The 23,179-nt window shown below is 45.1% G+C and overlaps 2 protein-coding genes across 2 annotated transcripts; both read left to right on the top strand.

Annotated features, from left to right (window-relative positions):
* The first annotated feature begins 8,063 nt into the window (after positions 1–8,063).
* On the top strand, positions 8,064–9,334 carry LOC103633692 (very-long-chain enoyl-CoA reductase). Its single transcript, XM_008655400.4, has 2 exons — positions 8,064–8,492; positions 8,611–9,334. The coding sequence occupies exons 1-2, from the start codon at positions 8,139–8,141 to the stop codon at positions 9,085–9,087; spliced, it is 831 nt and encodes a 276-aa protein (XP_008653622.1). The 5' UTR covers positions 8,064–8,138; the 3' UTR covers positions 9,088–9,334.
* A 3,281-nt stretch (positions 9,335–12,615) lies between these two features.
* LOC111274022 (uncharacterized) lies at positions 12,616–13,891 on the top strand. The gene has a single exon (NM_001357227.1). It carries the CDS (start codon positions 12,816–12,818, stop codon positions 13,821–13,823), a length of 1,008 nt encoding a protein of 335 aa, NP_001344156.1. The 5' UTR covers positions 12,616–12,815; the 3' UTR covers positions 13,824–13,891.
* Positions 13,892–23,179: the final 9,288 nt, after the last annotated feature.

The raw sequence follows: 23,179 nt of genomic DNA on the forward strand, positions 1-23,179 counted from the left end.
GAATCATCTGCAAAGTAAACACGTAAAGTGCATATCAGAAGATAAAATAAAATTCATGTATGGAGTACTGGTACCAAACATGCATGACTTTACCTGCAGGTACTGCTCCCTGGTCAACGACATGGTTCGGGCTTGAGTTTTGGTCACCTTCTCCCCAAGGACGGAGCCGTGGTAGGTGATGATGGCCTGGATGCGGGCCTCATAGTGCATGTCCACGACGAGCTTCTTACAGCTCGTGGTGGCCACCACATCCGCCCTAGCCTCGTATCCAGCATCGCATCTGAAGAAATCCTGCATACAAAAACGATGTATCCATACATTATTTCAAGAATTTGCAATGAATGCGACATATTTTACATTATACTAAGACTTACCCACAGCTCTTGCTTCACCCGCTCCGCCTTGTTATTGAATTCCCTGTCGTCCCGGTCTACTGCATCGGGGGCGACGGCGTAGTGGTCAAAGGTGAAGGCTGGGCCCGTCACTCCGGCGTACTCCACAAGTCCAGGGAAGTGTTCCCTGCACAGCAGGCCGAGGATGCCATTGGGGGGGGCGACGATGACCCCCAGCATAATCCAAAACCGTCCAAGACCTGTCCAAGTGATAAATAAAAAGTATTAGTTTATATTATGATTTTGAACACATAATATGAACAAGAATGAAGAACATAAAGTTACATACCTCTCCCCTTCCGGCCGAATCAGCGGCCGTCTGTCCCGAAGTATGGGACGCTGAGGGAGACTCGCGGGGCCTCGCAGGTAGATGCTCCTCGAACTAGAGCCGCCTGAACCTGAGGCGTCCTGCTGCTGGTCGTCGTCGTCCTGCTGCTGGTCGTCGTCGTCCTGAGGCGCCGCCTGCTGCTGCGCTGCCTGCTCTGCCTCGTCCTATTGCGCTGCCTGCTCTGCATCGTCCGCCGTCCTACTCCTCCTCCCCCTCCTCCTCCTCAGGAAACCGCCCACCATATTTGTCCAACAACCTGCAATTAAGAGTAAACAAATAAGCACATATAAAAAGATGTATTTAAAAACAGGTGCGAAATAAAAAGTCATATAGCATTACATCGATTAAAAATAATCTTCATATGTGTCGGGGTTAGCCGGATCATAACTCTCATCATCACTATCAAGCATTTCAATCTCCACACCATCGGAAGACGCAAGTTCGTCAGTAATGTCATTGCCTTCAAGGATTACTAAGTCATTATCATTTTGCACCTCATCCTCCTCCTCATCAACAACCATTTCAATATCTACGTCCATTCCGATAGCTTCGGTTAAGTCTATCTCAAATCGCCCTTCTAGCCCATCTTCTTGGAAGAACTCTCCATCATATGTGTCCGGGTCTAAGTTGTAATCTTCATCGTTAGGAACAGGTAACCTCCCGTGCGGCGATACCTTATACACAACATCCCAACCCTTAAGATGTTCTTTCGTTTGACACGCATATGGGAGATAATACACTTGTGTGGCCTGTTGGGCAACGATATAGACATCGTCTCCTGCTAAGGTGGAATCTTGTCGAATTTCGACTATCCCAAGATTAGAATGTGTCCGTCTCGTCACTTGAGGGTCAAACCAATGACATTTGAATATCACTGGAGTAAGAGGTTTGGAACCATAAAAATTGAGCTCATATATTTCTTCGATTCGTCCAAAATAATCGACATTGTCAAGGCCCGGCGTAAAGACCCCAGAACACGTTGTTTTCCGATTGGGCCGACTTTTGTCGTAGTGTGTTGTGCGAAAACGATATCCATTGACGTCATACCCAGAATATTTCTTGACCCTATAAGCAAAGCCGTTGGCTACTTGTCTCAATTCGGCACTCATAGACGGATCTCTTTGGCCCTGCAAGTATTCGCAAGTTAAAAGACGCTAAATTGAGTTTAAAGACGTATCTCTTTTACAAACTAAGCACGTACCTTAAGTTTGAACCAGGAAATGAAATCGGGCAACCCATTTCTCGCACCCTTTCTAAGAAGAGCGTCATATTCCTGTGGAGTGGGGTCCCTTGATCGACGCCAGAATTCATGAAGAAATTGTTCCATGTATAGCGTCACCTCTTCAAGGTTGGTCAATACGTATAGCATGATATGCCGCCACTCTTCATGTGTCAGGGTCTTGGTGGTCGAGCCACTTGCGCTTCCGAGTTGGCCTCGAAATATGCTAAGGTTCGATTCATTATCACCATCATTGTAACGAGGGGGTGGATTATGCACGCTCGGCAGTTTGTCACCATAATAAGTTGTTGTGAAGTTTGAGACCTCCTCTAGAATGTATGCCTCTGCAATGGAAGCCTCGATTTTGCATTTATTTCTACATTTCTTTCGAATAGTCTTTAGACATCTCTCGATTGGATAGCACCAACGTCCCTGCACGGGGCCCCCCATTCGTGCCTCATAGGGGAGATGAAGAATCAAATGCTGCATTGGATTGAAGAAGCCAGGTGATAATATCTTCTCAAGCTTACACAGTAACACGGGGGCCAATCTTTCCAAGTCTGCAACCACGGTCCGAGATAACTCTTTTGCACAAAGCTGAAGGAAGAAATAGCTCAACTCTGAAAGCGCTAGCCAGACATGCTCAGGGACATAGCCTCGAACCATCGCAGGAAGAATCCGTTCAATCCATATATGGAAGTCATGACTCTTCATCCCTAAGACTCGCATAGTAGATAAGTTCACCCCCCTACTCAGGTTAGCTGCATATCCATCAGGGAACATCAACATCTTTATCCACTGAAGTACTTCCTTCCTCTGGGCCCTGCTTAGGACGAAATCGGCCTTAGGCCTTCTCCACGTCTTTCCGCCACTTGGCGGCTTCATCTCTAGTTTTGGTCTATCACATAACGCTGCCAGATCCACTCTTGCCTTCACATTATCCTTTGACTTATCAGGAATGTCCATAATTGTTGCCTACAGTGCCTCGGCAACATTCTTTTCAGTGTGCATCACGTCAATGTTGTGTGGAAGGAGCAGGTCATCATAATAGGGGAGCCGAGTCAAGCCAGACTTATGTGTCCACATATGCTGCTCACCATATCCCACAAAACCACCTTCTGTATTGGCCACGAGCCCATCTATCTGTTGACGAATTTCGGCACCAGTCATCGTTGCAGGTGGGCGGTCTGTCACTACGACACCTTTCGTAAAGTTCTTGATGTCTAGGCGGAATGGATGGTCAGCAGGAAGAAATTATCGATGTTTATCGAAGGACGAATATTTGCCACCCTTTTTCAACCAAATGAACCTGAGAGCTTCCTTGCAAACTGGGCATGGGAATTTACCGTGAACACACCAGGCACAGAATAGCCCATACGCCGGTAAGTCATGCATGGAGTACTGGTACCAAACATGCATTCTGAAGTTTGTCTTCGTAGCTCGGTCATATGTCCATACCCCTTCCTCCCAGGCACGTACCAATTCATCGATCAAAGGCTCCATGTACACGCCCATTTTGTTCCCCGGGTGTCCGGGAATTATCAACGACACGAATATATTCTGCCTTTGAAAGCACACACCAGGGGGGAGATTGATTGGGATAACAAACACGGGCCAACATGTGTACGGGGCAGCGCTCATTCCATAGGGATTGAACCCATCTGTGGCCAACGCAACACGTACATTACGAGCCTCTTCGGCTTTCTCACGGTGAATGTCATCAAAGTGTTTCCATGCTTCACCATCTGACGCGTGCACCATCTTGTCAGGATTGTATCGTTTTCCATTTTTGTGCCATGTCATCTGTTTCGCGGATTCCTCTGTCATGTAAAGACGCTGGATCCTCGGTATGAACAGAAGGTGTCGTAGGATTGTCAAGGGGATGTCGAGCTGCCTCTTCTGTCCATCACCAGAGTCTACCTCCATAAACCTAGACGAATTACACTTGGGACAGTACTTTGCCTCCGCGTATTCTTTCCTAAATAGCACGCAGCCCTTCGGACAAGCATGAATCTGCTCATACGTCATCTTAAGTGCACGAAGTAGTTTCTGTGCCTCGTACATGCTCTTTGGCAGAACGTGATCATCCGGAAGCAGACTCCCAATAACTGTCAACAAGCCATCGAATGCATCTCTACTGATGTTGTACTGCGACTTGAACGCCATTACACGCCCAATGGCATCCAGTTGAGAAACCTTTGTCTGGCCGTGAAGGGGCTTCTGTGCCGCGTCGAACATGTCGTAGAACGCCTTTGCAGTCGGCTCTGGCTCGTCATCCATACATCCTCCCGTGTACTGTGCCTCCTGATAGTCGTTCAACATATCCGCTACCCCCGCATCCGCGTCATAATCCTCGACACGTTGTCTCAGCACCTCTTCTCTCGTATGATGCGCTTCACCATGAAATATCCACCGAGTATAGCCCGGCGTAAATCCATTCTTCCAAATATGTTCTACCATGGTCTTCTTTGGTTTTCTTTTCCGGTTGTCACATTTGCTGCACGGGCATGGGACTAGACTCGCTCCTTTAGCAGCTTCGCCATATGCCCGTTCCACGAAATCATCGGTCTTTCTAATCCATTCAGTGGTGACATCGTTCCTTCCTCTACGGCCCGTGTACATCCACTCACGGTCCTCCATCCTCTAACATATATAACCGAGTATAGTTTAATATAGACATGTAATGCATGTACACTACGTTCCTACCTTCTAATAGGTGACGATAGGTCCTAATCCCACCCGCGGTTGCGTAGATGGAGTTAGTTTTCATGCTCTACTCCGATCCGAGATAGAATTTCGGCAGCACCTCCCCGCTGTTCTCCGGATACACGTCCTGGCAGGGAGAGTGTACTGTCCGGAGAACAACAGGGAGGTGACGCCGAAACTCTATCTCAGACCGGAGTAGAGCATGAAACTAACACCATCTACGCAACTGCGGGCTGTCCAAAAAACGTGGACAATTCGAAACTGATACATTTGTAGATATGCAAAGATCTGCATATCTACACCGTATCACTTTCGAACGGGAGACGCCTAACTGGGTTAGGTGATCTACGACCATGATGCGGATGTAGAGGTTATACCTAGGGTGGCGGTGGAGTCAGGCTAGTGGGGCTGTGGCGGGTCGGTGCAGTGGCGACGGGACGCGGTGCAGGCAGACCCGCAGCGGCTAGGAAGACAAGTATCTTCTCTGTAAAAAAGAAACACAAGTCTGTTAATACAAAAGCCTAGCAACAGAAAATTTCGGCAGCACCTCCCCTGCACGGGGAGGTTTCGAAATCCTGCAAATAAAAGTATCAGCACGATGGCTGTCTTCCACGCATAATTCAACGACACGATGGCCGGAAATTCATGCATAAAATGATAAGGACATTCAACCTACGCACAAATACCCTCATTCTCCTTCTCATTAAAAATGTGATTGTGTCTAGCAGGCCGTTAAAAATGTGATTGTGTCTACGGAAAGGTAGCAGTTCCACAACAACCATACTTATATATACACTAATTAATTAATCAAGGTGCAGCAAGCAGGGTGCGTTCTATACGCAACGACGCAATAAATAATCTACTAATCAATAAACAGCACTGTGGCAGTTCGAAGGCTACATCCTCTACGTACCGGAGGCGAGGACGGCGGAGGCGCGGCCGGAGGCGCGGACGGCGGGCGGACGACGGCGAGCGGGCGGACGACGGTGCGGCGGTAGGCACACGGCGCGTGGGCGGCCACACGGCGCGTGGGCGGCCACACGGCGCGGTGGGCGGACGACGGCGAGCGGGCACACGGCGCGCGGACGACGGCGGCGGGCACACGGCGCGGCGGCGAGCGGGCACACGGCGCGCGGACGACGGCGGCGGGCACACGGCGCGGCGGCGGGCAGAGGAAGAGAGCGCGTGAGAGAAGAGAAAGGAGAAAGAAGAACGGTCGGACAGTTATTTTCCTTCTTTGCCGAGTGCCAGCGATCTGGCACTCGGCAAAGATTTTTTTAAAATTGTAAAATATTCTTTGCCGAGTGCCAGATCGGCGGCACTCGGCAAAGAGTTCTTTGCCGAGTGTCCCCCGTTGCGGCACTCGGCAAAGATTCTTTACTACCTCTTTGCCGAATGCCACACATCTAGCACTCGGCAAAGACGGCTTTGCCGAGTGTCATCTCTAGACACTCGGGAAAGTGTATTTGTATTTTTTTATTTTGTCTCCCAAACTTTTTGTGGTATGTTCCTACACTATATAGATCTACATGTATCATTTGTGGACAATTTTAACAGAGTTTGAAATAGCTAGTAGATTTAGTTTGTTTATTTGAATTTCTTCGGAAAATTCAAATTTGAACTGCAGGTCACTCGAAACTTGGAAAACCGTGCATGAAAAAATGATATTCATGTTACTTAGCATAAGTTACGACCGATTCCAGGAGCGGACCGAAAACTTCGAGCAACATGCTCACTAAACATGGCTGTGAACTTGCCATCTACATGTTTAAAAATTGTATAAAACACAAACAAAGTCAGAAAATCATGAAACTTGTCCACGTGTCATGATATCATATGTACAGGTTGTGATAAAAAATTGAGAATGTTTGGACAAAGTTGTGAGACACTATGTGTAGAAACCTAAGAGAACTACACATGAAATCATAGAGTTTCAATGTGGATCTCTTAGGTTTGTACACATAGCGCGTCATAGTTTTCTCGAAATTTTTTCAATTTTTTATCGCAGCCTGTACATATGATATCATGACACGTGGACAAGTTTCAAGATTTTCTGACTTTGTTTGTGTTTTATACCATTTTTAAACATGTGGATGACAAGTTCACGGCCATGTTTAGTGAGCATGTTGCTCGAAGTTTTTGGTCCGCTCCTGGAATCGGTCGTAACTTATGCTAAGTAACATGAATATCATTTTTTCATGCACGGTTTTCCAAGTTTCGAGTGACCTGCAGTTCAAATCTAAATTTTCCGAAGAAATTCAAATAAACGAACTAAATCTACTAACGATTGAAACTCTGTTAAAATTGTCCACAAATGATACATGTAGGTCTACATAGTGTAGGAACATACCACAAAAAGTTTGGGAGACAAAATAAAAGAAATAAAAATATACTTTGCCGAGTGTCTAGAGATGGCACTCGGCAAAGAGTTCTTTGCCGAGTGTCAACTGGGCGACACTCGGCAAAGAAGACTCTTTGCCGAGTGCCAACCATTGGCTCTCGGCAAAGACTGACGGCCGTCAGCTTTGGGACGGCCGCTGACGGCCCTTTGCCGAGAGCCCCCTTTGCCGAGTGTGGACCTGTACCGAGTGTCCTACGCTCGGTAAAGACGCTCGTTACCGAGAGTCGAGCTTTGCCGAGTGCGGCTCTCGGCAAAGCCGTCTTTGCCGAGTGTCCGATAAAAGGCACTCGGCAAAGCGTCCGGCACTCGGCAAAGGCTCGGATTCCGGTAGTGTTAGGCACGCCACACATATTGCAACCTGCTAAGCTTAGGCGTGGCGTCTTAGGCGTCAAACAAAATAGCTCCTGAACCTACAAATTGTGCCAAATGGTACCGCAAATGTCCTACACCTGTGTTCAATATTGGAGGACCAAATAAAAGAACTTCAAGCTAAGGATGAAGAGATACAACACATAAATAAGAGTAAAGTACTGAGAAATAAATTTTAAGGTTTAAGGTCGATGAACAAGCAATATTAATTGTGCTATGAAAATTGGATGTGTAATGTGGGAGATGAGAAGATCATGAAAAGTATCCAAGTGTGACTTATATGCATCAAACTAAGAGATGTTTGTAGCAGTCTAGTACTTGAAAAAAAAACTTTTATGAGACTCACTACAACAGTGTGACTTACAGACTTCTCTCCGTCAGCTAGTCAGCTACAGTAGAGCCATGGAAGATTCCTCTCTCGTGTACTATTGCCGTTCAAACATTCCTCTCTCATTCTCATGTGTTTCCACGTTCAGTACGTGTGTGTATATGTCATTGTCCGAGCTGGTCAGCTGCGAATGCGCATCTCGAGAAGTAGGCAAGTTAATGCACACTGTCAATCCACGTGTTAAGGACTGATCTACCGCTCCTAGTTTTTATTAATTTGTTCCTTGGACTTGTACGCTTCTTCCAGCTAGTTTCAGGCTTCTTCTGTTCTGTTTATATATTTGGAGATTGGAGTACTGGAGGCACGTACCGACCGGCCGGCCGGGCGACCCAGAGATGTGGCTCCCGTTCCTGTACCCGCCGCCGGCGTCGGTGTACGTGACGGTGATGTCCGTCGTGTCGCTCTTGTCCGCGGCGAACGCCGGCCTCTCCGAGCTCCGCGGCAACCACGTGTCCTACTCCAAGTTCTGGCACGTGGCCGCGGCGGCGGGCGGCGACGGCAGCAACAAGCAGCGCGCGCGGGCCGGTGGCGGCGCCGTCTTGACAGGCCGGGACGGGATGCTGGTGACCTACGCCCCGGCGTTCGCCGCCGCCGCGGCGTCCTTCGCCGTGCCGGGCGCCGTGGAAGGCGCGCGCGCGCGGCTGCTCAGCGCCGCGCTCACCGCCCACTTCCTCAAGCGGCTTCTCGAGGTCCCAACTTTTTTTTTCCCATAACCGTGGGAGCACAAGCACACAGGCACAGCTGAACGTCTGAAACTCCGTACGTCATGCATGCGTGCGTGCGTGTTTTTCTTTCCTTCTCTGGCAGGTGCTGTTCGTCCATCGGTACAGCGGGAGCATGCCGCTGGGCACGGCGGTCGGCGGCGCCGCCAACTACTTGGTCGCCACGGCCACCATGGTGTACGCGCAGCGCCTCAGCCGCAGCGTCCAGGACCCGCCCGTGGACCTGCGCGGCCCCGGCGTGGTGGTCTTCGCCGTCGGCCTCGCCGGCAACTTCTACCACCACTGCCTCCTCTCGAGGCTGAGGGCAGACGGCGGCGGCAGCAAGGGGTACAAGATCCCCAGGGGCGGGCTGTTCGGGCTCGTCGCCTGCCCGAACTACCTCTTCGAGATCGTCGGGCTCTTCGGGGTCGCCATGATCGCGCAGACGGTGTACGCGCTCGCCTACGCCACAGGAGCGGCGGCCTACCTCGCCGGCCGGAGCTGCGCCACCAGGAGGTGGTACCAGTCCAAGTTCGACGAGTTCCCAGCGAGGATCAAGGCGTTGGTGCCGTATGTGCTGTAGCCAACTCCCAGCTCTGGCTCTATGTTTGAATAAATATATAAGAAACAAGTAAGAGCCTCTTTGGCAGGGATTTGTAGCTTTTCTCTATGAAAAAAGCTACAACTATATCAAACACTTTTTTCAATGCACTATGCATTCTTTATCGAGTGTCACAAACACTCGGTAGAGGCTTTTTTTTATCCGGCAAAGTCTTTTGCGGAGTATTGCACTCGGCAAATATTTTATCCCTAAGTGATTTTTTACCAAATATTTTTTTTATATTTTTGCAAAGACTTCGCCGAGTATCAAAAAAACAATAGGTAAATTAAGAATCGCAAAAAAAACCCAAAAACAGTAAAACTTTTTTTAATTAGGGGAAACAACCCTCCAAACCATCACCATTGTCCTACCCATCGTCCTATCATTTTCACCATTTTTTTGAACTGAATTCACGTGTTTTGTGACCGGTGAGATTCTGTGACACCCTAAATTTGGGGTATAATTTTTTTTTCTAATATCCACCAAATTCAGGTGTTATCCTCTCCTTTCCTTGTTCCTCTTCTCTTTTTCCTAAATAATGGAGAGTTAATTTGTTGTATATTGGCATAAGCCAAGTGAAGTGAGCCCTAGAAGTGAGCTAAATTCACGTTGTTGCATTCATGCCATTGCATATTATTTCTAAGAGTAAAAGATGTTTGAAACATATATCCTGTAGAAGCTTTCGGTAAATTTTCATATTTTCGAAATATTTTTCTATTTTCCGGAAACCAGAATCTATTTATTTGAGGTACTTCAAACATTTTTAAAAGCTCTAAATATGTTTTTTGAGTTCATTGGCGGTCAAATCATGCCTAGAAATTTTCCTAGATTTTTTGGAGCCTTCGCGATATTTTTCGAACATTAAATATGATTTCAGAATTTTTCTAGAATTATTTTAATCCTAAAAATTAATTTATTTCGAAAATTAAAATATCTTTAAACCCTAGCAATATATATATATATGGTTGGAATACTCTCGCCGAGACTGTTCCAAATATCAGATCCATTTCACGAGCCGAGATCCACAGCCGTCAGTTCCTCATCGAAGCTCGGGGTGGTTATAACCCCGACGATAACTCCGGTGAGCAATTACTTTTAATTCGTGTGTCATTGGAGAAATCCGAGAGTACCGTTGTGTTCATCTCGTCGAGAGCTTCGTCCTAGTGCTTTCAATTCATCGATCGGACCTTCGGTTCGTCGTCAATCGATATATTTCTCCTCTGCTCCGGTGAGGGTCTTCTTCTCCGGTGACTTTTTTCCACTGTTGTCCATAGAAGTTCTTCGTTTTGTTCTCCGTGTGCGGCAATCACTTCTCCATCTCCTCTCCCCAGCCGTGATAACCCAGGGCCGGTTCAACTGGTATTGACCAGAGAGTTTAGGAGAGAAAACCCAGGTTGAATTGGCCCGGAGGCAGATTCAACTAGTTTTGACCAGAGAGTTTCTCAGTTGAAGTTAAGTTCAACTCAGTTGAAGTCAAGTTCAACTCAGATGAAGAAAAACTCAACTCGACTGAAGTCAAGTTCAACCCAGCTGAAGAAAAACCCAACTCAGATGAAGTCAAATTCAGTTGCTTTTCAACATGAACACTCTCTATTTCTCAAACCTAACATCAACCAAACAGAGAGTGTTCAAAGAATTTTAGTTTTCAAAATAGCTTTTGGATTTAGAGGCTTGAGCAATAGCAAACACCATTACCTGTGCGAAAACTATAATGAAGAATTAAATCTCGTGACTCAAGAAATATAGAAAAATTTACACGATCGTCGCATGGAAAATTTTCAAGGCACCACTTGATGTATTTCCTTTGTCCTTGATACTCTCTTTTTCATTTCTCAATTAAAGTTTTTATTCCTTTTATCTTTACTTACACTGAGTATTGAAAGTCGTCTAGAGGGAGATGAATAGGTGAAACCTGAAATTTATAAACTTTGAACACACACTTCACCCGGTGTTAAGGTTAGAAGTAAATAATCGAGAATTCGGAGTGCGGAAGATAGTTCCTCTTGCTATGAGTTGCTCAATCAATGCGGATAACTTTGGGAGCAAGCTCAAATCAATGAGAGCAAGAGAACTTTAGAGAGAGAGGAGAGGGGAGAAACAAATCGAATGGTGAATATCAACACAAGTGGACACGACGATTTGTTTCCTGAGGTTCATTTCCAATGAACATAATCCCCATTGAGGAGGCTACAAAGGCCAGGTCTATTACAACCCTTTCCCTCTCTCAATCGGTCACTTAGACCGGTCGAGTGCTTCTCCTTAATCACACGGGTCACTAAGACCCCGCAAGGATCACCACACAATTAGATGTCTCTTGCTAGCGTTACAAAGCACTTAGAAAGATTAGAGTGAGAAGAAGTAAGCAACCAAGCAACAAAAGAAACACAAGTCTCCCTCTCTCAAGTCACTAAACTCTTTTGATCACTTGACTTGATTTTATAATTTGGAGAGGATTGAATGCTTTGATTGTGTCTTTGGAGTGTATTCTTTGCTCTTGTATTGAATGAGAAGAGTGAGAAGCTTGGATGGCTTGAATGGTGGTGGTTGGGGGTATTTATAGCCCCAATCACTATTCCAGTCGTTGCTTTCGTTGGGCACACCGGATAGTCCGGTGGTGCACCGGACACTGCACTGTTCACTGTCCGGTGAGTGCCACGTCCACCGACCGTTGGAGTTTGGATCTGTTGACCGTTGAAGTCTTCTGTCTTCTTGCGGTACCGGACAATCTGGTGTGTTCTGACTTTGCAGACTGGCTTCTGACTTCTGACGGTCATACCTTTCTGCAGTCGACCGTTGGCGAAGTTGACCGTTGCTCCGTTGTCTCACCAGACAGTCTGGTGGGTCATCGGACAGTCCGATGAATTTTAGCGGATGAGCGCCGAGAAAACCCGAGAGCGGCCAGTTCGCGAGGTGCTCGGCCTGGGACCGGACAGTGCCCGGTGCGTCATTTGCTGCACCAAATCTTGTATACTCTAAACTTTGTAGAATTCTCTTACGCCCCGTTTGGATCACTGGAATTGAATTCCATTCTAATAATAGTAATTTAGTCATATATCAATTAAGCTAATTCACTTTTATATAAAATATATTTGTATACTATTATTAGCAAGATGTCCTAAATATTTATGTGCTACATTTTAACTATAGAGGAGTAGAACAAAGAGTGTCATGTAAGTTATAGATTAGAAACAAATTCTAATCATGCATAAAATCATTTCCTATCCTCCACCCTATGAATTTGAGATAGGCTTATATCTGAACTTTGGAAAGTGATGGAATGCTAAATTCCAAACTAAATAAGTTACTTTATTGAGTGAATTCCAATTCCTTTAAAATGAAGGGATCCAAACGGCCCATTAAGTTTTTTACATTGTATGTTTATGTTGAACTTTATGCACCTGAGAAAAAGTACATCGTTTGGAGCTTCAGGAGCTGAGCATATTTGCGCGAGGATGCTGGTGGTTTTGTGGGCACCGGAGGATTGGGACAACAGACGAACTCTTAGATGTGGTTTTTTCTTATTCTCTCTCAAAAAAAGTTATAGGAGCTTAGGCTAAGATGCTCTAAGCGTGGAGCTACCGAGGGCCGAGGCCAAATAATACAATCAATTATTGGGCTCAACGTTTGAGGGCACGTTTGAGATGTGCGTCTTTTTGTAGAACCCATCACCATCAGACCAGACTGCTGTTGCCTGTCCCAGAAAGCCAGCTATGTCGTCGTCGGCGCCGCAGACGGAGCCGCACGTGGTGGAGGACTGCCGCGGCGTGCTGCAGCTGATGAGCGACGGCACGGTGCGGCGCAGCGCGGAGCCTCCGGCGCTGTTCTCGGCGGTGGACGTCTCGGAAGACGAGTGCGGCGTGGAGTGGAAGGACGTGACGTGGGACCCGGCGCACGGCCTGAACGCGCGCCTGTACCGGCCGCGGCACCTGGGCGCGGCCAACGACGCGCGGATCCCCGTGGTGGCCTACTTCCACGGCGGCGGCTTCTGCATCGGGTCCGGGCGGTGGCCCAACTTCCACGCCTGGTGCCTCCGCCTGTGCTCCGAGCTCCCCGCCGTGGTGCTCTCCTTCGACTACCGCCTGGCGCCCGAGCACCGGCTCCCGGCCGCCCAGGAGGACGGCGCCAGGGCCATGTCCTGGCTGCGCTCCGCCGCCGCCGGCGGCGGCGACCCCTGGCTCGCCGACGCGGCCGACTTCGCGCGCGTCTTCGTGGCGGGCGACTCGGCGGGCGGCAACATCGCCCACCACGTCGCGGTCGGGCTCGGCAGGGCCGGCCTGGGACCCGGCGTCCGGATCCGCGGCGCGCTCCTCCTGGCGCCGGCCATGGCCGGCGACGCCCGCACGCGCGCGGAGCAGCTGGAGTGCCCGCGCGACGCGTTCCTCACCACCGAGATGTGCGACAGGTACGCGCGGCTGGCGCTGCCCGAGGGCGCCAGCAGGGACGACTCGGTGCTCAGCCCGGCGGGGCCGCGGGCGCCCGGGCTGGAGGCCGTGGAGATGGCCCCCGTGCTGGTGGTGGCCGGCGGGCGCGACGTGCTGAGGGACCGGAACGCGCAGTACGCGCGGCGGATGAAGGAGGAGTGGGGCAAGGAGGTGGAGTACGTGGAGGTCGCCGGCGCCGACCACGGCTTCTTCGTGGTGGACCCCTGGTCGGAGCGCGCCGACGAGCTCGTCCGCATCGTGCGCCGGTTCGTCGTGGACCACATGGACACGGAGTAGGACGGGTGACCTGATGATGACCAGGCTGCCGGTGCCGGTGCCGGTGCCGGAGGGGCCATCATGGTTTGTTGCCACGCTTGGATCATGAATAATTGAATGGCTTTGCTTTTCTTCTTTCCTGTTGGTGTCTTTTCTTTTCTTGATTACGATTGGTTTGATTATCCGTGGATGCATTTCTTGTTTTTTTTTCTTGAGTGATTGATCACCTTATCCACTACTACACCGAAATCAGAATGTTCACTCCTGAGATTCGATCCGATCCGATCCGATCCACTCTTCGAAGGCCTTCAATACTGTTCGTTTTTAATCTACTTTAACACTCGCATCAGATAGAAGATAGTATCATCACGATTCACGAGGGAACAGATACACCATTGGTCCATGTATTTCTTTAGCTTCTTCTATCTCCGTATATGTTAAGCATACGCCATATCACATCAACTATTAATCATACCATTGATTGTATTACCAATCCTTATGTATAATAATGATCTAACTTTTAGGGGAATGTTTGGATTCTAATTACTAACTTTTAGTTTCCCCATTTTATTATATTTTAGTATTTAAATTGCTAAATATAGAAGAAACTAAAATTTAGTCACTAGAAACCAAACACCTCTTTAGACACTTCAACATCACATTAGCTTTTTTATAGACACTTAGAGCATCTCCAACAACATGACCTATAGAAATACCCTATAATTAGAAAATTAGTAAAATTTATTGAATATAGGGCACCAATATTGTGCTCTAACAGTAAAGCCCCAAATATATATTATAGGGTAGTCTACTACAGTGTAGTATGTTTGAGACACTTGAGAGAGTGTACTATACTTTTTTGAGCGAATTTTATAAAATGAGTCACTATTGGAGTAGTTTTTGTTGTGTAGAGCACTATATTTCAAATTGAGGTATTGTTTGAGATGCTCTTAGTTGACATGAAACACGGTCTTATAGTAAAATAAAAACATCTAACTACATATCTAAGCAAATAAAATTACGTAATACATAAAAAACTACATAACTTAAACATAAAAATAAAAAATAATTAATTCATAAATACGGCTAATCCACTCCTCTTCCTTGCAAACAGGTAGGTGACTCCTCAAATGAGCATACTAAAAATAATATATTTTATACTATTATGCCTAATGATTAGAACTAATAACTCCTTGGATCATAGATACTAGTTTGTTATACAAGGAAATTTCAGCCTGTAAACCTGGTCAAAGCTAGAATTTTTTTGTTGACTTGGAATTATAGTTATCCAGACACCAAAAAAGTACTGAAATTTTACAGACTTTTTTTTTCTGGGCGACGGAGCCTACAAATTGGGCCGTGAAACAAGTACTAGCAAGAGTCCAGCCACTAGCACCTGCACGCCAGGCTTTCCTTGAGTCATTTTCCGATGATGAATGGTGAGGTTGGGCTGCTGGGTTGTGGACTTGATGGGCTAACTCGATCCGTCGATCGGTACGCAAGCGGCAGCTGGTGTCTCTGGCCCAGTCTGAAACGTGAAGGTGGCTGTGAACTGAACTTGACCCCTTGTACTACTACTACTACTACATAACATGCAGTACCATTTTAAATCTAAGATGTTTCACTGCACATTTGGTCTGGAACGGTCGATGTGTTTGTGCAATTAAGAGATTTGCTAGAGTGCTGCTCACTTTCTAGATTTCTACAAAATCCGTTGTAACGTCACAGATACTGCTGAGATGGAGACGACGGCAACAAGAGAGTGCTGAAGAAGATGATTGGGAGAGAGATGGCAACAAAAAAAAATATGGTCAAAATTAGACATTGTACTTGTACATGTAGTGTGTTAGAGCATGTTTGGGTCCTTTAGGGCCAGTTTTGGTTCATTTAGTCCATAGACTAAAGTTTAGTTAGGAGATTAAAATTTGAGACTAAAAGTATATTCAAAACACATTAAATGAGTTTAGTTAGGAGACCAAAATATCCTTTAGCATCCTCTCGACATTAATGTAATTGAAACAAAAAAGGGACAAGATTTAGTCTTTTTTTAGTCACGGACTAGACACTAAAACAGTTTAGTTCCACCGTTTAGCAATTTATGGAGTACAAATGCATAGACAAACCAAACCGGGCTTTAGTGATCGATGTCTATTAAGCGTAGTCGTTTTTTTTTTGAACGAGAGAAACTGCCCGATGAAACTTGTTTTGAAACACACCTTTTTACGTTTTGATGATTGATATGGTTCAGAGTGAAGATAGAGCATGGGTCTTTTCAACTGTTCGCTTTCAAGAGGATGATTGCTGACTCGTCACTAGTTACCAAGTTGGCCATGTTTTATAATCTGGATGTGCACACACTGACGCTGGTGGGGTACCAAGCTAACAGTGTTGTCCTTGTTTCTTGTCACTCCAAGGTTCCAAGCTCTGAATCCGTCCGTCCGTCCGTCTATCCATCCAAACAAGACAAAACAATCCATCTGCTTTTCGCCCTAGCTACTTTCTCTTCGCCCTCTTCAACCTGCTAGGCCCCCATAGCTCCAGTGGAAGCATGGATAAGCCTTTTCTAGTTTCCTTCCATCTCTGTTAGGGTTTGTTTGTTTTGTTGCTAATCTACGTGGATTGAGTCGGTTTAAATCCATAGCAAATCAAAATCTGTTTTAATCCCGCTTAATACACTTCAATCCATATGAATTGGGAATAATCGAATAAGGCCTTAAGGTTGTCACCCTCTTTTCTCCTCACCTCGATGGCTGTAGATTTTGGAGATGAAAGTGTCTCTTTCATCAAATAGAAAACAGAAAACGAAGTTAAAAAAACCCTTCGTTTATTGGTCACGTTGGACGAGATGAGATCTACTACTCCACCACCTGTCAGTCGACATCTCTATCCAGCCGGATCATCCAGATATGATATATGCTTGCAGGATTGTTTCAGATAATAATTCAAACCCTGTTGGTTAGCAAATAATGTAAATATGGATTAAACACGAGATACAAAGTTTTATATGAAAAAACTTTACGTAAAAGCACCTCGAGCGTCAACGGGTATACAATAGGTCATGCATCTATCCATGGGACAAGATATGTATAAGATGGACGGACTAAAGCCCAATATGAAAACAATCCCCACAAAACTCATGTTAGAATTCAAGTCATATTGCAACAAACTCTACCTTAAAATGAATTCTATTTTACAGTAAAAGAAGTATCATCGATCAAATCACTTAAATAATAAATAATCACCGATGCCAAGAGTCACTTTCTCTTCAATAAGTGGAAGTATGGATAAGGCTTTTGTTCCATCTTTGTTAAGATTACCATCTTCTTCTTCTTTCCCTCATCCAGACATGAGATATGCTTGCAGGATTGTTACAGATAATAATTCAGACCTTGTTGGACGTGGTTGTTGCTGATGTTAACCACATAATTTTAATGAAAAACTCTTGCGGAAAAACCACAAACGCCAGCTGTTAATCTTCACAATATGATGAGAGTTTGTACAAAGCATGGAATATAATAAGTCACGTACCTTCCCGTGCGACAAGACATTCCTTATTATTAAACCAGCAAGGAATCCGGCTCCCAGGATCGTCCACGTCGCCAAAAATTCCTTGACCGTTGGATCGTTATCCAGTGGTGGCATTCTCTCATGTGTCCGTCGTTTGCGGATTCTTCTAGGTCTCTCCGCCTCCCCAGTCTCGCGATCTCTCTTCCCCAAAAAACCTCACCTTCCCCCCGCTCGTCTGGCCATCGGTGTTCTCCACCGGCGCTCCAAAGTTTCAGGCGGTCGGACGAGCGAGGCGCTTCGCGTAGTCGAGTCTCGTTGTCAGCTCCTCGCCTGTCGCCTTCGCTGCGCGTCGCCGGACGAGAGGATAGACAGACAGAGAGGGGAAAGGGATCCCTCCGACCAGACCCACCGCCGTCCCCCAGCCCCCAGATCTCCTCCGTCCCCACCGCCGTCGCCGACACACGACTCCAGGTCAGGTCAGGTGAGTCTCCACCATCCCCTCCTCTCCCCGCTCCCCCTCAATCTCGCCCGCCCGCTCGCCCGCCCGCTCGCTCGCTCGCTAGGGTTACTTCGCCGTCACCCGCGCAGATCATCGCTTCCCTCCGTGCTTTTACTTCCTCCCGCTCACTCCTTCCGTCCACCCTAGCGGTCCGCGCCCCGGCCCAGAATCTCCCCCCAGCAAACCCCATTCCCGCGCCCTCCCTTCGCCTCAGCACGGGGCCGGAGCCCCGCCCAGCGCTGTTCCAGCCGCGACCCAGCATTTCGCGCGCTGTTGCTTAGTCTCTCCGCCTGAAGCAGGCACAGTCGGTGGTGGCCAATATTTCCAGGAACTGAATGCCTGAATCAACTCAAGCTTATAGTGAACGTCCTCGGCACCATGAGTGAGGCTGACCTAGAGTTCATCGACAATCCAAAGGCTCGGAGATACATCAAGTCCCTTCCCTATACCCCTGGTGTTCCCCTCGTAAGTATGTACCCACACGCGCACCCTCTTGCCATTGATCTGTTGCAGAAGATGCTCATCTTCGACTCGACCAAAAGGATCAGTGTCACCGAGGCTCTCGAGCACCCTTACATGTCCCCTCTGTATGATCCAAGCGCAAATCCACCAGCCCAAGTGCCCATCGATCTGGACATAGACGAAAACATCAGCTCAGAGATGATCCGGGAAATGATGTGGCAGGAGATGCTTCACTACCACCCTGAAGTTGCCACAGCAATAATCATGTCATGAGAGATTCCACAGCCCCCAGGACATCAGCGGGGGCTCACCTCTTCTTTTTTTGTCTTTGATAAAAGCCTACTGCGAATAGCCGATTATTGCGGCACCTAGCTGTTATAGTACACTTAATGTCTGCTTGGAACCAATTATGGCGCCTAGCTGTTGTAGTACCCTTAATGTCTGCTTGGACACTTCCGCTTGTGTAAATACGCGCCCAATAAGAGCGGCGTATGGATAGATGCAGCGCGAGCCCGGTCTTGGGCTCCAGCTGCACCGCGACGGTGACCCCGGACGCGGCGGCGAAGGCAGACTCCACCCACGAGCTCCACACCTTGGCCACGGCCCCAATTTCCTCGTTCTGTGATGTTCTCTTTTGTTAACTGAGAAAAAAAGAATTATACTGTATTTGATGTATTATATGGCTGTATTTAGATTCTTATAAGTCACAGCAGACTCCACCCACGAGCTCCACACCTTGGCCACGGCCCCAATTTCCTCGTTCTGTGATGTCCTCTTTTGTTAACTGAAAACAAAAAAGAATTATACTGTATTTGATGTATTATATGGCTGTATTTAGAGTCTTATAAGTCACTGATTAGAGCACTTGCACTTGAGTCTTTTGTCAGTGTTTGTTAGTGGACGAAGCTTACTCTCCTGGAAAACAGATTTTTTTCTATTCTTTTTTCTGACGCCAGGGCACCATTTAAGGGAGTTTATACTACAAATGAATAGATAAATACTAGGTCAATAGTACCTATTTCTTTCTACAATTTCATCTACAACATCAGCCATAGATTTCTGATGTTATGTGCAAGCATCCCAAGTGAGAATGACTGTTTTGGGAGGCCTAGGCTCTTCTGAAAATTAGTTTGTCTGGACATACATTCATAACTTATGTTCAGTGAAGTATCTGCACAGTACGTATAAGCTATAACTAAATAGATTTGAACAACGAGCTATCATAGTATGTAAACTCATATGTTTTTTTTGATTTGCCTAATATTTCTCTATAGTCTAGATAAAAAACACCATGGATATGATTACTGTCATTTCACTTTTAGGTTGTCGGTTTTATTTAACCTTATTGATCAATTCATTTTCGCTTCATGTTATGCCTAAGAGCTGCAAAATTAACTGAAAAATTGATGGCATAACATAACTTCTCCATGAATTACGGTGGGTTATGAGATCGTTAACACATACATAAAAAAAGGGTGCTCTTTGTTGGCTTCCTGCTCCTGCGTATAACATACTAATTTTGCTATTTATGTACCTTAATTGTGTCAGCTACTGAGTTTGTTTTTTCTTCATAACAGGCCAAGAGAAGCTGTAATTCCAAATCGTAGTCCGTGTGAACCAGTTGAATTTCATCCATCCTATCAGGTCATCTCAAGTTCAGTGACTCATCAACCAGGTATTTAATCTACCAATTCATGCACTTATGTACAATTGCGACTCTATTTTTTAAAATTAAATTATGAAACATTGTATGTGTTCCTGTACAATTGTGAATCCATTTTTTTGTTAAAAATATTAAACACTACATGTGTTCCTTGTTTTGCTAATACAATAGTGTATATTTATATACCGAAGGATCACTATATACTTGATCTAGGTATATATACTTATGTATTCTTAGAAAAAAACGCAGGTTGAAAACGTGAAATGTTCCAAGTTGCTACATTATTAATATATAAAAATTAATATCGCTGATCCAAAAATGGAACATGTTGTTCCAAACACTACAAAGAAGAGAAGTAAGCGCCTTCATACCCTGTCTACAGACATCACTTGAGTCTAGACGGAAAAAGGTATCATCCATGAATTGCTATGCTCATACAAAAAAATTATCATGCCAGAACAAATCAGTACATGTTGCGCCCCATCGTCTGTGCCTCCTGTGGAAGCTCGTCGCATACGTAGACAATTGTTGAATGAGCGAAGGTTAAAATCCTCAGGTAGTGTGATCATCTACCTTTTTTTAAAAAAAAGGAGACTGCATAGGTACCTAGTGTTAAGAAGATAAATACACTATGTTAGGTGCATTCACATCCTCTCAACGGTCCTCAACATTACAATGTGGTCACTTCGACCCAGATTTTGTTGAAGCACTCAAAGGTACGTCTTATTCTGGATGTAATCCATTTTTTAAATAAACTGCACTTACTATCTGCACCTAATAAAAATATACGGATTAAAAAAAAGAGGTGAACACTACACTTAAAAAGTTTATAAATTTGCACGTAGAGGTGGACGAGAACAAAGGGAGAAGATTTTTTAAAGTAATTTTTTTAGAAAAAAAATTTGCTAATACTACTTTGTCTAAATGAAATGCAGCTTCTTACCATGCTCAATCTTACTATGGACCGCCATGCTACCAGTGTACACACTGTTCTGCTCTTTTCTGGTATAATGAAAGAATAGGATCGTCAAGTGGAAATCGATCAATTGTTTACAATAATTGTTGCAAAAGTGGCAAAGTCCGTCTCCCTCCTTACAACCCTAGACCTGAACCATTGTTATCACTAGCACGGTTTGATGGCGATTCCATATCTAAATCCTTCATGCAAAATATCAGACAATATAATTGCTTGTTTGCATTCACATCTATGGGAGCCCATATTGATAGGTCAGTGAATGATGGTCATGGTCCTCCAATCTTTAAGATATGCGGCCAAGTCCACCATCGAATAGGATCATTACTGCCAGTAAACGACCAGCCTCCCAAATTTCTTCAACTTTATGTGTACGATACAGCACATGAGGTCAACAATCGGATAAACTCTCTATCCACTGCTGATGGTCCTACCTCTTCTATAAGACAAGATATTGTACAAGAATTATCAAAGGTGTTGGACGAGCACAATCCCTTTGCTAAGAAATTTAGGCTTGCCAGGGAAAGGCTTAATGAACACACAAATGAAGAATTTATCATCAGAATTATTGGAGCTAGAGAAGGAGATCCTGTGTAGTACAATATGCCAACAACCGATGATTTAGCCATGCTTGTTATTGGTGATTTCTCACTTGATACCTTCAAACGAGACATTATTATAGAGACAAGAAATTCGGAATTGAGGCGTATTTCATCATTGCATCCAGCATATATGGCTCTCCAATATCCACTTCTGTTTCCATATGGAGAGCGTGGGTTCCAAGTTGGTGTAGCATATAGTGATACAAGGGTTAGAGGAACAAATTCAAGGGCTCATATAACCATGCAAGAATACTATTGCTATCAATTTCATTACAAGGTTGGCCAACCAAATCCATTTCTGTCTATCAAACCAAGCTAAAGTTGATGCTCGTGCCTGTATTGATGAAAATAGACTTATGTATATTCTGAATAATCAAGACAAATTACGAATAGAAAACCTCCAAGGCATATCAGATGCTGTTAGTAAAGGCTGCATAAACGGTGACGAAATGGGAAAAACAATCATTCTTCCGGCGTCACACATTGGTGGACGACGATATATGATACAAAATTACCATGATAGCATAGCCATCTCCAGAGTCCATGGTCCACCGGACTTTTTTTGTAACATTTACATGCAATGCAAAGTGGCCTGAAATTGTAGATGGTCTTCAACACTCTGGCCAAAAATCTTCAGATGCACCTGATATTCCTGTAAGAGTATTTCATATGAAATTGGAAGAGTTGTTACAGGATTAAAAAAGTGGTAATATATTTGGTCCTTGCAAAGCAGGTGCAAATACATTTTACTATGTTTTCATGATGAAACTATTTGTCATTGCAAATCTATTTAGATTTCTTATTTCTTTCTTTCCTCTTCCCCGCTCCCTACCTACAATTGCTGCATACTATAAGATTCTAAGGAATCTGTCTTCATTTATGATTCTACCGTATTTTTAGTATACCTCCATAGATTTTAGATGTTTATTGTATTACATACAAATAGTGCATACGTGTAAATTCTACTATCAACTTTGATAATATTTAACATATATTACTTTTGCTTATCTAAACTATGAATGATGTGCATAACTTTTGCTTATGAAAACACAACACAACACCTTATTTACTGTTGATTGCGTTGTTGAAACACTTTTTAAGGGGGCGGAGGGTGGGCTGCTACATGGAACTCTATAATACTGTCTATGTTGGATGTGTAAATGTGTTTACCACAAATATTTGTTACAACTACATATCCCTTTTTAAAATAGCTTTGCAACAAATTTTGTTTACTCTTAAAATAGAAAAAAAATCATTAACAAATTGAATGTTTATTGATACTGTATTGTTCATACTTTGTTTTCCTTGTTACTACAATCCACAGCGTGCAATGAAGCGTAAAACCTTTGACTTAACTTTTTAAAATGAATTTGTCCAGACAAAACAGGACCATAAAAAAAAAGAAAAAACTGCATGTAAACTGTAAAAAAAATATTCACGTTTTCCATATAAATATTATTCTTGATAGTAACAAAATGTTGGCTTCATAACACACACATTTACAGTGATAAATTATTCTTTACCAAAGATTTTTTTACTCTTCTTATTAGTTTTATTTTTACTCTTCTTATTAGTTTTGTTATTAGTACACGCATTTCTGCATACTATGTATTTTTCACAAACGTGTCTTGCCTCGTGCACACGTAATTTTTTAGGTATCAACTACCACTA

The sequence above is a fragment of the Zea mays genome, chromosome 7, assembly GCF_902167145.1.
Source record: "Zea mays cultivar B73 chromosome 7, Zm-B73-REFERENCE-NAM-5.0, whole genome shotgun sequence".
NCBI lineage: Eukaryota > Viridiplantae > Streptophyta > Magnoliopsida > Poales > Poaceae > Zea > Zea mays.

Bases quoted from the DNA above. Each gene is read 5' to 3' on its own strand.
- LOC103633692 (XM_008655400.4), top strand. From the start codon at position 8,139: ATGTGGCTCCCGTTCCTGTACCCGCCGCCGGCGTCGGTGTACGTGACG. The intron at 8,493-8,610 runs GTCCCAACTTTT...CTTCTCTGGCAG, and splicing joins TCCTCAAGCGGCTTCTCGAG to GTGCTGTTCGTCCATCGGTA.
- LOC111274022 (NM_001357227.1), top strand. From the start codon at position 12,816: ATGTCGTCGTCGGCGCCGCAGACGGAGCCGCACGTGGTGGAGGACTGC.